Source organism: Protopterus annectens, chromosome 3.part1, assembly GCF_019279795.1.
Source record: "Protopterus annectens isolate FY-2018-M chromosome 3.part1, PAN1.0, whole genome shotgun sequence".
Lineage (NCBI taxonomy): Eukaryota > Metazoa > Chordata > Ceratodontiformes > Protopteridae > Protopterus > Protopterus annectens.
In genome coordinates this window covers 1838405472-1838420313 of record NC_056732.1, presented here as the reverse complement: position 1 = coordinate 1838420313, position 14842 = coordinate 1838405472, and the positions used below count along the sequence as shown (strand labels likewise).

The 14842-nt window shown below is 40.6% G+C and overlaps 1 protein-coding gene across 1 annotated transcript in view; it reads left to right on the top strand.

The window, feature by feature from the left end:
• LOC122798736 (zinc finger protein 271-like) overlaps positions 1-13702 on the top strand; it is a 197068-nt gene extending 183366 nt beyond the window's left edge. The window contains exon 4 of the mRNA XM_044067839.1: positions 11196-13702. Coding sequence (XP_043923774.1) covers positions 11196-13606 — 2411 coding nt within the window. The 3' untranslated portion in view covers positions 13607-13702. The remainder of the gene's footprint in view (positions 1-11195) is intronic.
• Positions 13703-14842: the final 1140 nt, after the last annotated feature.

Below are 14842 nucleotides of genomic sequence, written 5' to 3'. Positions count from 1 at the left end.
CAATTAAATCAATCATGTGATGACTGTTGACGTCTTTGCTTAATTAACCTAAATTAGCTAGGTCAAGTCTTGAAATTACATAACACCTTATTTCTTTCCATAAAAAATACTATTGTGACGATAAAAATAAAAATAAAACAGTCCACATATACCCTGTGACATACCTAAATGTTGTTTCAATTTTAATGAAACCCTTATGATACACAAACTAGCTGTAGGCTTGACATAACAGCTGTAGGATCCCACCAAACTACCCAGATAACACTTAATCTAGCCAGAAAGGATGTCAGGGGATGCATCTAGCTAGAAAATAGCTGAAAAATAAAAATCTAAAATGAAGGGTTACCAGCGTATGTTACTAAAGAAAATTACAAACGAAATGCCTCCTTCATAAAATTATCTTTTCAGAGATAATTTTTTCAAAATACATAAAATGGAAATTTGTTCATTCAAACCTGGAGGGAAGTAAGCTGCAGTTTTAATTTGCCAATACAATTCTTCCATCTCAAGTTGAATTTGCCATGGTCCTGTATATGGGGCATCATCCACCTGTTTCAGTACTGTAAACTTAAACTGGTGGCTTGGATGTTCAGTGATGTGACTAGCCAAGGCATTCGTTAACTCTTTTTTAGAAATAGTGTAAGAGTGCTCGTAAATGCGTTGTTTTAACTTACGCTCAGTCTTTCCTATGTAGAAAGCGTGGCAGGCTAAACAGCTAGCCACATAAACGATTGCCTTGGTGTTACAGTTATATTTGCTCTTTACTTTGTATTCAATGTTGTTGATTGTGGCAGAAGTTCCTTCTTTGATAAACCTACATTGTCTACAGAACCCACATTTTCCCATACCAAATGTCTATGTTCTCAACCTAGGTCTACCAGCTTCTAAAAGGGTTTTAAGGTTGACCCCTCTTCTAAATGTGATTGCTGGAGGACCCTCAAACATACCGTGAATATTTCTATCGTTTGATAATAATTTCCAATTTTTACATAGTATGTCTCTAATAAAATAGTGGTCTGTAGAAAAGGTACACAAGAACCTTAAGTTGTACTTGTGACACCTGTTTAGTGGATTCTTGTGTTGCCTACTGTCCCCCTCGTCTTCTCTCACATAAGGGGTTAGTTGCCCACCCAAAATGGGGCTAAAGTATCCTACACTGCGCTTATGTGCAACTTCTTCCATGATCTCCTTAACGAGATTACATGGGTAACCTCTGTTCCAAAACATGTTTGAAAGGTTAGTGCATTCAACTAAAAACTCCCCTTCGTCCGTGACCATCCTAGCTGCCCGTACCATTTGCCCCTTTACCACTGCTCTCTTTTGATGGTACGGGTGACAACTAGAATAGTGTAAGAAACCATTGGAATATGTTGGTTTCCTATAAATACTGCTTTTGAACCTTGAGTTCAACTTATCTTTGTATAGTAAAATGTCCAAAAAACTAATGTGGGTATCATGAAATTCAAAGGTGAACTCCAAAAAATTAGTCAATTTGGAAATAGCTACAATGAAAGGAGGAATGTCGTCTGGAATTCCTTTCCATAAAAAGAACATGTCGTCCTGGTACCTAGTATTTTTTATGGAAAGAAATAAGGTGTTATGTAATTTCAGGACTTGACCTAGCTAATTTAGGTTAATTAAGCAAAGACGTCAACAGTCATCACATGATTGATTTAATTGCTTTTAAATGGGAATTGTTGCTTGTATTTCTTGTTCGTTTGTTATTCTGAAGAAGGAAGGGTATTAACCCTTCTGAAAGCGCTATTTAAATCAGTTTTCAAGATAATCATTTTGGTCAGCCTTTGGCTCAGTTCTTCGCTTTTTGTGGTTTCACTAGTTCGTTTAGTCCTTGTAGTTCGTTGTTTGTTGAATGGCTAACGAAGACGGAGCCATAGTGCACAGTTCCCCACCGCTGTTTACTCAACATTCCAGGCACGGGGAGCTAACTGACAATGGTACTAACAATTCCACTACGGAGGTCGTGGAGGCGAACACCGACGGCAACCTGACAACGCTTATCCAGGTCATGATGGGGCGATTGGACCATTTAACTCAGCGTTTTGACCAGCTGGACAATAGTTTCAACAGGGCAAGTTCCAACTTTTTGAAAAACCAGCAGAAGGAAGGACAGAACAGTCGCTCTGGTTCATACTTTCAGCAACCTGCCGCTACTAGGGTGGGGGCTATCTTGACTGGGAGCGGTAATGCAGGCAACATTCCATCGCAGGCTTCCAGCATTTCGGCTGGACAACGGCAGGCTGATTTGCCATTAAGAAGTACGGTTCAAGTCGAGATAACAGCACAGAATGGACATCACCTTGTACCTTCCATTAGCAACTTCTTAAGTAAAAAAGACTTTTTTTCAAACAATAGTGTTAGTGAAGTGGAACCCTCGCAACAACGTGAAGGTACGAACATTGACATTACTGTTCTTATTAGTGAACTTGATTATAAACTGTTTAAGTGTAAAAAACTTCAATTAGAAGTGGCTTATTTGGAGGAGTGTCTGGACAAAAAGATAGTCCCGAAAGGTCTAAGGCAATGGAGGTTCCCGGTAGGGTTAATTAACGGTTCGAGCCTCCATAACAGATTGTTAGAATTATTTGAGAAACAAGGATTTGATTTAATGCGAGTGCTCATTGGGCACTACTTGGAACAAATTGAGGAATATCAACATGACTTAGAAATATTGGAGGTGGACATTAAGGATAACCAAGATTTTTCTAGGTATAAATATGAATACACACATATTTTTTCTAGCATAGATGCAACCAGGATAAAGTTGTCGGGTGACAAGGAAAAGAAAATCAACAGGGATCTGTTTCAATATGCCAACCATGAAGCATATCCCATTCCTCCATTGGTAACCCAAACTAAATTTGGGCCTAGGGGAACCAGTAACCCAAGCAATGGAAGTTGTCATGAAGTAAGTGTGTTGCCTTTACCCCCCGCTAACACATTTTTACATCCAGAACAAGGAGAATTCCACCAGAATGTTTTGGATGATCAAGGTGTGAACAATCAGAATCAATCAAATGACAACAACAATGTTAATTATGGGGAAAATAACAACAAGCAAACACACAACAATAACGTGAACGAAGCACAAAGTGCTCAGGGTTTTCGGCAAGGACAGAACTCCCACCAAAGGAACCTGAGGTCCAACAAGAACCAGAATGTTCCGAGGAACAAGTGGAATCAGAGGAGGAGGTAGTGGTACTTCCTGTGACATTGAATATAGTGCACAGTACTGAAGGGAATTTTAAAATTTACAATTTTACTTCGTTCTTTATAGATCAAAGCACATGTAACTTTTTTTCTAAAGGACTCACCTTTGTTCCAGATACACATTTTAACATAGTAAAGACTATTATAGATTTGAAATTATTTGTACGTAAGTTAAATTTGAGAATCACGTTGGGAGATAGGCTCACCCTTGTCAACCCCTTTAGAATCGCTAGTGTCTTCAATCCACCGTTATTGGACCAACTCAAAGTTTTTGAGATGGCCTGTGAGTTGGATTTAAGACATTTGGCTGCTATGAATGGCAACATAAAGGGAGCCAAACTTAACATAACTTCGCAGCAAAGAGATCTAATTAGGATTCTGAGGGATTGCAACATTAGGGTTATGAAACCCGATAAAGGGAATGGGCTTATTTTCATGGACCATTACACACATGTCAACAAAATGTTAGCCCATTTAGAGTCAGGGCCATATCAGGAAACCAGTATTAACAAGATTAATATAGCATATGGCAAAGTTAGAAGTACATTAGAAGACTTATTTTTAGAAAATTTTATTGATATTGATTTATACAGATATTTCACTGTTACATCACCTAGGTTACCAGCATTTTTTGGGGTGCCAAAAATCCACAAATTGGTTTCTGACCCTCCGTTTAGACCCATTGTTGATGGTAGGGGGTCCATCATGAGTGCTTGTGCCACATACATTGATAGTTTACTTAAACCACTAATCGCAAGCGAGACACAAATTTGTAAGGACTCGTGGAGTTTTTTGAGTGAGATTAATAAAATCCCATTTAACCCAGGGTATGTCCTCCTTACTGTAGACGTGAAAGACCTATACATGGTTATTCCCCACAGCATTGGACTTGAGTGGATCAGAGAGTTTCTTTTAGCCAGGAAGGTCAATGATAACATCATTCGCCTGGTTGAGACGCTCTTAGAACTGATCCTTCTCTCCAATTTCTTTGGGTTTGAAGGCCGCACATTTGTACAAACATCAGGCGTGGCGATGGGTTCACCTTGCGGAGGGGCCTATGCGAATTGCATTATGGCCCAATGGGAGAACACTCTTTTGTTCCAAGACCCCACTTTTAAAAGGCAAGTCGCCTGGTACACTAGGTACCAGGACGACATGTTCTTTTTATGGAAAGGAATTCCAGACGACATTCCTCCTTTCATTATAGCTATTTCCAAATTGACTAATTTTTGGAGTTCACCTTTGAATTTCATGATACCCACATTAGTTTTTTGGACATTTTACTATACAAAGATAAGTTGAACTCAAGGTTCAAAAGCAGTATTTATAGGAAACCAACATATTCCAATGGTTTCTTACACTATTCTAGTTGTCACCCGTACCATCAAAAGAGAGCAGTGGTAAAGGGGCAAATGGTACGGGCAGCTAGGATGGTCACGGACGAAGGGGAGTTTTTAGTTGAATGCACTAACCTTTCGAACATGTTTTGGAACAGAGGTTACCCATGTAATCTCGTTAAGGAGATCATGGAAGAAGTTGCACATAAGCGCAGTGTAGGGCACTTTAGCCCCATTTTGGGTGGGCAACTAACCCCTTATGTGAGAGAAGACGAGGGGGACAGTAGGCAACACAAGAATCCACTAAACAGGTGTCACAAGTACAACTTAAGGTTCTTGTGTACCTTTTCTACAGACCACTATTTTATTGGAGACATACTATGTAAAAATTGGAAATTATTATCAAATGATAGAAATATTCACGGTATGTTTGAGGGTCCTCCAGCAGTCACATTTAGAAGAGGGGTCAACCTTAAAACCCTTTTAGAAGCTGGTAGACCTAGGTTGAGAACACAGACATTTGGTATGGGAAGATGTGGGTTCTGTAGACAATGTAGGTTTATCAAAGAAGGAACTTCTGTCACAATCAACAACATTGAATACAAAGTAAAGGGCAAATATAACTGTAACACCAAGGCAATTGTTTATGTGGCAAGCTGTTTAGCCTGCCACGCTTTCTACATAGGAAAGACTGAGCGTAAGTTAAAACAACTCATTTACGAGCACTCTTGCGCTGTTTCTAAAAAAGAGTTAACGAATGCCTTGGCTAGTCACATCACCGAACATCCAAGCCACCAGTTTAAGTTTACAGTACTGAAACAGGTGGATAATGCTCCATATACAGGACCATGGCAAATTCAACTTGAGATGGAAGAATTGTATTGGCAAATTAAAACTGCAGCTTACTTCCCTCCAGGTTTGAATGAACAAATTTCCATTTTATGTATTTTGAAAAAAATTAGCTCTGAAAAGATAATTTTATGAAGGAGGCATTTTGTTTGTAATTTTCTTTAGTAACATACGCTGGTAACCCTTCATTTTAGATTTTTATTTTTCAGCTATTTTCTAGCTAGATGCGTCCCCTGACATCCTTTCTGGCTAGATTAAGTGTTATCTGGGTAGTTTGGTGGGATCCTACAGCTGTTATGTCAAGCCTACAGCTAGTTTGTGTATCATAAGGGTTTCATTAAAACTGAAACAACATTTAGGTATGTCACAGGGTACATGTGGACTGTCTTATTTTTATTTTTATCGTCACAATAGTATTTTTTATGGAAAGAAATAAGGTGTTATGTAATTTCAGGACTTGACCTAGCTAATTTAGGGTAATTAAGCAAAGACGTCAACAGTCATCACATGATTGATTTAATTGCTTTTAAATAGGAATTGTTGCTTGTATTTCTTGTTCGTTTGTTATTCTGAAGAAGGAAGGGTATTAACCCTTCCGAAAGCGCTAATTAAATCAGTTTTCAAGATAATCATTTTGGTCAGCCTTTGGCTCAGTTCTTCGCTTTTTGTGGTTTCTGTATACTGGACTATTCTAGTCAAGGAAAGGCGGGAAAACAAGGACATTTTTTTTTTTTTTTTTTTAGAAAACCACAGAAAAATGCAGGGTGCCTGGCTTTGCCTTTGCGAGTTTCTGGACAAGTTCAAGGCATCCTTTACCAATGCCTGTTTGACAGATCTACATTGTTTGGTCCTTCTGTCAAGGAAACCTTGACCCTCAATGAGCAGGAAGGAAAGACTTTGTCCACAGTTGGGATCAAGTTTCCTACTCCCCAATGTTAGTAAGAAGCTGTGGTTCTCAGAGCTCAGTGTTCCTTCCAAGATGCTCCTGAGGAATCCTCTTCTTCCGGCCGGGGAAGGGTATTTGATGGCAGACTCTGTCCCAGGGACAGAGGAGGACTGCAAAATCAGGGCTTCAGTGAAGCCCCCACAGCGCTACCGAAGTGCTGCCCAACTGCCCTGCCTTGGAGGCAGTCAGAGGCCATATCTCCTTGCTTTCCTGGCTTGGGCGACTATTACCTCAGACCAGTGGGTACTAAACATTGTGACCAGGGGATACTTCATATCCTTCGACCAGCCCCGCCCCCCCATTCAAAAGTCACTCCCTCCACCCTGGCAAAGGGAGTTAGCTCTCATAGAGGTTCAATACCTTCTTCAAAAAAAAGAGGCATCCAGGAGGTCCCAACAGGATGAGGGTCCAGAATATTCACTTCTTTTCAGTGCCCAAAAAAACAGGGACCTGCATCCCATTCTGGACCTCAGCAGTTTGAATTTATCAGTCAAGAAGTTGAAGTTCTGGATGGTCACTGTTCAATCCATTCTTCCGCTTCTGAGCAAGGATGATTGGATGTGCTCTGCGGATCTCAAGGATGCATACTATCACATAAAAATTGCCAGATTGTGTAGGAGATTCCTGCGCTTCTGGCTGGATACCAATCACTATCCGTTCAGAGCCCTGCCCTTCGGTTTCACCACAGCCCCCTGGGTGTTCACCAAATGTATGGCAGTGATAGCAGCCCATCTCTGGCTGCAGGGGTTTCAGGTGCTTCTGTACCTGGATGACTGGCTCCTCATGGCTTCCACAAGGCATCATCTAACTCTAGCCACAGATTACACTCTCTCAACCTATTTTGAGATCTGGGTATTACAGTCAGCCTTCCCAAGTCACATCTTGTCCCATGTCAGAGTTTGGAATTTATAGGGGTTCTTCTGGACATGGTCTTGGAGACTGCAACTCTTTCCCCATACAGTGTAAACCCTATCTGGTAGCAAGTCATCCTCCTTCTTCTGGATCGAGAAAGTGTCCCTGCCTATTTAATGCTGGTAGGCCATGGTTCCATGATGGCGGCAATTCAGCTGGTCCCCTTCTCCACGTATCACATGCGAGTGCTTCAATGGGACCATGCGGTGCAGTGTTCAGCTCATCTTCATCCTATATCCATGGCAGTCCAGATGTCTTGAGTCTACCAGCATCACTTAGCGTGGTTGCTCCAATCCAAAGATCTTCTGCTAGGGAGGCCCTTTTGTCTTCCACAGCCCCAGTCCACAGTGACCACAGACGCTTCCCTGTTGGGGTGGGGGGGCATTTTCAGGGAGGGATGGTCCAAGGCACATGGTCCCCTTCGGAAACCAAGTTGTGTATCAGTGTTCTAGAGATGAGAGCAGTCCTTCAATTATTGCAAGCCTTCCAAGACCGTCTCCCTCTTGGGACTGTGGCAATTTATTTTTTTTGTTGTGGCTTACTGTGGCAATTCAGACAGACAACATGGTGGTAGTCTGGTACATCAACAAACCGTGGAGGACACGATCATATCCTCTGTGCAGAGAGGCCGTGAGAGCATGGGAATGGGCTATGTCCTCTAGGTACTTTTTTCTTGCAGTGCATATTCCTAGTGATTCCAGTGTGTTGGCAGACCAGCTCAGCAGATCTATCCTGGGCCCCCAAGAGTGGTCCCTGAACTAGTCAGTGGTAAGCCAGGTTTTCGACCGTTGGGGTCTCCTGTGCTGCAATCTGGTTGCCTCCCCGATCAAACACAAATGCAGCAAATACTTTGTCCTGATCTCCCACCGGGGGAATCACCCAGGGATGCTCTGGTTCATGATTGGCCGTCAGAATGTCTGTATGCCTATCCTCAAACACCCCTCATTGCCAAAGTCTTGCAGAAAGCCCATTGCCTGAAGGCTCACCTCATCCTCATTGCCCCCTCCTGGCCTTGTTAGATATGGTTCTTCCTCCTTTGGTCTCATCTAACATATCCACCCTGGGAATTAGATACAGCCCAGGAGCTCATTTCCCATCCCTGGGGTCTTCTTCTGCCCAACCTTCAATCCCTGTGGCTGACAGCTTGCTACCTCCAGTTCCAATGATCGTCAGCCAGATTAAGCTGCCTTCTCCAATGAAGGACATTATTTTGACCTCCCAGAAGCCTTCTACAAAAAAGGTTTGTTCCAGCAAATGAAAGAGGTTCTTTTTAGGCTCGTCAGCATGACATAAATCCTTTTTCTGCTCCTTTTCCAGACATTTTGTCATTCCTGTCCCCTCTGTTTCAACAAGGAGCAAGCTTATTGACAATTAAGCTTCAATCGGCAGCTATATCCATCTTGAGCAAGGCTTTTCCTAAGGGTATTTTCTTGCTCAGGCCTACTTTCAGAGATCAGTCTCCTCTTTGGGATCTTACCTTAGTGCTGCAGTCCCTGACACAACCTCCCTTCAAGCCTGCTTCGAAGTGTGATATTAAGTTTCTGTCTTGGAAGATGGCTTTTTTGGTGGCTGTTACCTCTGCCAAGAGGATTTCTGAATTATGGGCTCTTTGCATAAAAGCCCCTTTCGTGGTTTTTCACAAGGGTAGGGCATCTTTCTCAGGACCAATCTTTCATTCATTCCTAAAGTAGCCTCAGAAACTAACTTTAATCAGTCAGTTCAACTACCCATCTTTTTTCCCAATTTTTCGAACAAAGGAGAGTACAAACTACATGCCTGGATAGTCAGCTACATTTCTATTTGAAGAAGACAGATAATTTTCGAAAGTCATATCAGCTTTTTGTAGCTTTCTCTCAGGCCAGGAAAGGTAAGGCCATTTCCAAAGTCTCTATTTCATGATGGATCACTTGTTGCATAGCTCACATTTATGAAAGCAATCACATTGATCTTCCCAGGCCTATTAAAGTTCATTCTACTAGGTCAGTAGCCACTTCTTCGGCCTTTTGGGCAAGGACTTCCTTGGATGACATTTGTGCTGCAGTCAATTGGCCAAACCCCCATACCTTTGTAGCACATTACACACCGAATTTGGTGTCCAGGTTAGAGCTTTGTTTGGTTTTACTGTGGTCTGGCATGTCCTTCCTTGAGACCTCCCAGGGTTATGGATAGCTGTGGACTCTGACACATCTGTGATCAATACTGACACGGATAACATCAGATAAAGAGTTGTGTACTATCCAGTGTCATTATTCATCACATTCCCACCCGCTGTGCCCCTCCTTGTGGTGATCAGGGATTCATGGAGTAGTGGTCTGTTTGGTTCTGCTGTTCCTTATTGTAGACAGTTTTCTATCTAGCAAACTCAATCTGAGGATGATGGGTAGTAGGAGTTTTTGGGAGGGGAGGAGCACGACCACAGGAGCTGTCACTTACTCTGCCAGTTTGTATCCGCAGTTGGATCTAAGACCCATCCGTGATGAATAATGACACTGGATAGCACAGATTCCAAGTTATGGTAAGTACATAACTCTTTTTAGTCATATGGACTTAATATTATACTTCAGATTTTATAGTTGCATTATTTTTGCACTGTGTACCATATGCTCTCTCTCCAGGTTGTTGGAAACATTTTCATATAAAGTTAATTTCGGAAACCACAAAGTGGAGTTAAACATGATTGCATTTTAAATTTGGTCAAAGTACATTTTCATTCATATGTCCATTCATTCACTCTTCAATTACCCTTTTAATCCAGATCAGGGTCACTGTGAAATGGTCAGTGAGTGAAAGGCAGAGGAACTAATCCTGATCAGAGTGCCAGGATGAAACATCTAACAAAAAAACATGTGCACAGGGAAGACATGCAGACCCCCCCCCACACACACACACACACACACACACACACACTGAGAAGACACTGCAGCCAACAACAGGACTGGAGAAGCTGTGAGATAACAGCACAAACTGCTGCCTCACTATTGTTTTTTTAGATTTAGTTATACTGAACTTTGTTGGCTGCAGGTGATTTGGTCACGTTGACTAATGCTAATGTGATAGGGTTCCTATTAAATGATGGAAGACGCATTCTTTTGAATGCGTCGATCAGACTTGAAAGCATGAAAAGGCAAAATAGCGAAAAGGCATATAAGCGAATTCTTTCCCTAGGAAAGAAATCGCTTGGCTGCTTCCGTTACTTTGCCGTTTTTGTGACTGCAGTACGAACTCGGAGTTGGTATATTTAAGTAGGGGGTGTGGGGTCAAAGCCCCCACTTTATGTAATGTTTTAATTTTTTTTTTTTGTTTTGTGGAATAGCGATTTTTTTCGCTTGGAAAAAAATCAGTATTCTAAGCGTTCAAGATTGTAAGCTTTCGCTTACATGGGTTCAATACATCATTGTTCGCTTTTCTATGCGTTCAGTGATTTAACATAGACCCAATGTGATACCCCAACCTCATGTAAAAATGGGAAGAAGGGGGGGGTTGATGATGATGATCATGGCATGTATGTGAAACATGGAGAGCTAACGTTAAATGCCTAAACGTTGTAGCAGTCATATTACATGAAGTGTTGGGGGTGGGGGTAGGTAATGAAGTATTGTTTTACAAGCAGTGAAGTACCTTGTAGGTATGAAGCTTATACTATGAAAACATGCAAACGTACAAGAATGTAAACTATAAACAAACAAGTAAGCATTAAAGGCAGTTACTAAAGCAATATTAAGAGGACATGACATTTTTTTTGTTGGCAGCGCATTCTTTAGTCATATTTTTAGCCTTTAACACTTCATTGTTTGCCAAAATGAAAAGTGGTAGTGGTGCATAGATAATTCAGCATGCATTTTATGTTGTAACATTTTTGGATAAGAAAATAAAGCTTCAGGTTAGATTGTTGCATTCTGATGAATTAATTTTTTTCTTTTAAGTTAACAGGAATGCAGATTTTAGTAAAAATCTGAGTCCACAATTAATACATGGAAAAAACCTTCATTCAGAAAGTGACAAGGCTTTGGGAAATGATGTGTTGCTCTTAAGATATGATGGTGTGCAGAATGACAGCAGGCGCCATAATCCTGTGGAATGCGACAAGAAGCTCAATATGAAAACTGAAATAGAAAAGCATCTGGAAAGTCAAGGAGGGGAAAGGTCATGTAAAAATATTCACTGCAATGAAAAATTCATAGTTCATAGAAACAGTTTAAATGATCGACTAAATCATAGAGTGAAAAGACAAAATAATACTATGGCAAAACATACAGAACCATTCATCAAAGAAGGTACCATGTGTGACAAGGGATCTACAGACAAAATCAGCTTATACCATATTCATACTAGACAAAAGTCTGGTAAGTGTTCCACGTACGACCAGGGAGTTGTGGGTGAAAGAAGTGTGGCGTTGCATCATCATGACCCTAGTGAACAGATGCCCTATAAATGTACCACACGTGGCAGAAATTTTAAACAGAAGTACAGCTTGCAAAACCGTCATCCAATTCAAAGTGGGCAGAATACATATAAATGTGCAATACGTAATAAAGGTTTCTCCTATAAAACAAGTTTACTAATGGATCAGAATAAAGTCTCGGTTCAGAGACCCTTTAAATGTACTAGATGTCATAAGAGGTTTGCACAGAAGACTAGCTTAAAACGACATCACTGTGCCCATTCAAGTCAGAAAACCTACAAATGCAGTGTTATGGTAGGTCATCAGTTAATCCAAACCAGGCAATGCTCATATAAATGTACTATATGTGACAAGAGCTTTAGATATAAGAGCCAACTGGTTGCTCATCAGAATGTCCACACCAATCGGAAGCTGTATAAATGTATTACATGTGATGAACGTTTTAAGCAGAAAAGTAGTTTGGCACGTCATCAGCATGTTCACAGCAATAAGCAACCATATAAATGTACCATGTGTGACAAGCGTTTTAGATTTAAAAGTACCCTGGTTGGACATCAGAGTGTCCACACCAGTCTGAAGCCATACAGATGTATTACATGTGATGAGGGTTTTAAGAGGAAAAGTAGTTTGATACGTCATCAGAGTATTCACAGTGATCAGCACCCTTATAAATGTACCTTGTGCGACAAGAGTTTTAAATACAAGTGTGTCCTGGTAGTACATCAGAGTGTCCACACTGGTCTGAAGCCCTACAAATGTATTACTTGTGATGAGAGATTTAAGCATAAAAGTAGTTTGGCACGTCATCAGCATGTTCACAGCAATGAGCAACCGTATAAATGTGCCATCTGTGACAAGCGTTTTAGATTTAAGAGTACCCTGGTTGGACATCAGAGTGTCCACACCAGTCTGAAGCCATACAGATGTATTACATGTGATGAGGGTTTTAAGCAGAAAGGTAGTTTGGTACGTCATCAGCGTATTCACAGCGATCAGCAACCATATAAATGTACCATGCATGACAAGACTTTTAGAGATGAGAGCCATTTACCATTGTATCAGACTGAACAGAATCCTTACAAGTGTAGCGTGTGTGGCAAGGGTTTTATACGCAAAAGTTGTTTGCTACGTCATCAAAGTATCCATAGTAATCAGCAACCATACAAGTGTACCATCTGTGACCGGGGATTTTTGTATAAGAGAAGATTAGCATTACATGAGCTTTTCCACAATAGACATGAACTTTTCCACAGTAGACAGAAACCCTACAGCTGTTCAACATGTAACAAGGGTTTTATAAACGAGAGCAGATTGACAGTTCATGAAAGTATCCACACAGGACAGAAACCATACAAGTGCACCGTATGTGACAGGGTATTTTTGTATAAGAGTAGCTTGGTATTACATGAGATTATGCACACTAGAAAGAAACTCTACAGCTGTCCTACATGTGACAAGGGTTTTGTAGATGAGAAGAGTTTAGAAGAGCATCAAAATGTCCACACAGGGCACAAGCCATACGCATGCACTCTGTGTGACAAGAGCTTCACGCAGAAGAAATATCTGACAGCCCATGAGAGCACACATATTGACCAGAAGCCCCATAAATATACTACGTGTGACAAGGGTTTTTTTGATAAACAGAATCTAGCAGTGCATGAGCTTATCCACACCAGCCAGAAACCCTACAAATGTACTACATGTAAGGAGAGTTTTAGAGTGAAGAGAGATTTGGTAGTACATGAGAGTATACACAGCGGAAAGAAACTATATAAATGTACTACATGTGGCAAGGATTTTATGGAAAAGAGAAGTTTGACAGTACATGAGATCATCCACACGGGTCAGCATCCCTACAAGTGTACTACATGTGACAAGGGCTTTATAAGTAAGAGACAACTGGCAAGACATCAGAATATCCACACTAGATAGACAGAGACACAAAGTCATAAAATACCAGTATCTGCAGTCAGAAGTGATAACAGTCTGGAAGAAAGATATCCAGACAGTTCCAATAGTAGTGGGAGTAACGGGTCTTATAAAAAAGAATTTACAATCCTATTTAGATATGTCACCAGTCCATGAAACCCTGTATGAATTGCAGAAGGCGTCATTACTGGGCACATTGTGGGTGCTGTGAAGAGCACTTTTGACTGACATCAAAGATTAAACTTTAATCATAGTTTGACTTAGGAATGGGGTCCATTCCCGTCATGGTATTAGAAACCCAAACGTTTTGGAGAAATTAGATTAGATGGAAACCTTATAGATGCCCTACATGCGACAAGTGTTTTGTTGATGGGAAGAGTTTAGTAGAGCGTGAAGGCATCCACACTGGGCAAAAGCCCTACATGTGTATTACAGGTGATAAAGGTTTTACTCAGAAAAGTAGTTTGGCATATTCACAGCAATCAGCAACAATACAAATGTATCATCTGTGACTGAGTTTTAGAGATGAGAGCATTCAGCATTGCATCAGACTATACACACTGCCCTGAAGCTTTAAAAGTGTACTTTGTGTGACAAAGATTTTATATGTGAAAGTTGTTTAGTATGTCATCAAACTAGTCATACTAATCAGCAACTGTACAAATGTACCATATGTCACGGTATTTTTTGCATAAGACTTGAGTATCATTACATGAGATTTTCCACACTAGGCAAAAAAAAAAAAAAAAAATGGCAGTGTAGAATCCTCAAGACATAGAAACATTCCTACAATGGGGTTAGGCCAGGCTCGGGGGGAGGTTGGCACCTCTGTTATAGAAGGGAGGAGTAGTCCACAAAAACAGGCCAAAAAAAGAGCCACAAAGATGACAGAGTGGACTACTGTGAATAAGGAAGAAATTGTCTTGTTCCTGTTATGCATGAAGCCCTGACGTTTCAGAGAGAAGATATTCAAAAAGATTGAGAGAAATTAGAGGAAAGAAGAATACTTGCACAAGAAAATCTGTCGAAAGTTTCAAGTGCCGATTTCTGCTTATTAATAGAACTGATCCATGAAAAACTTTACATAGATAAATAAACTTTGGGGTACTTGGAAAAAGAAGTGGCAGAGAAAGTGCAAAAATATAAAGAACAAAACTTTTTGAAACTTATAAAAAAGAAACGTGTACATGGGAAAGAAAAAAAAATCTAATATGGTGAATATTTATGCAAAGGAGAAAG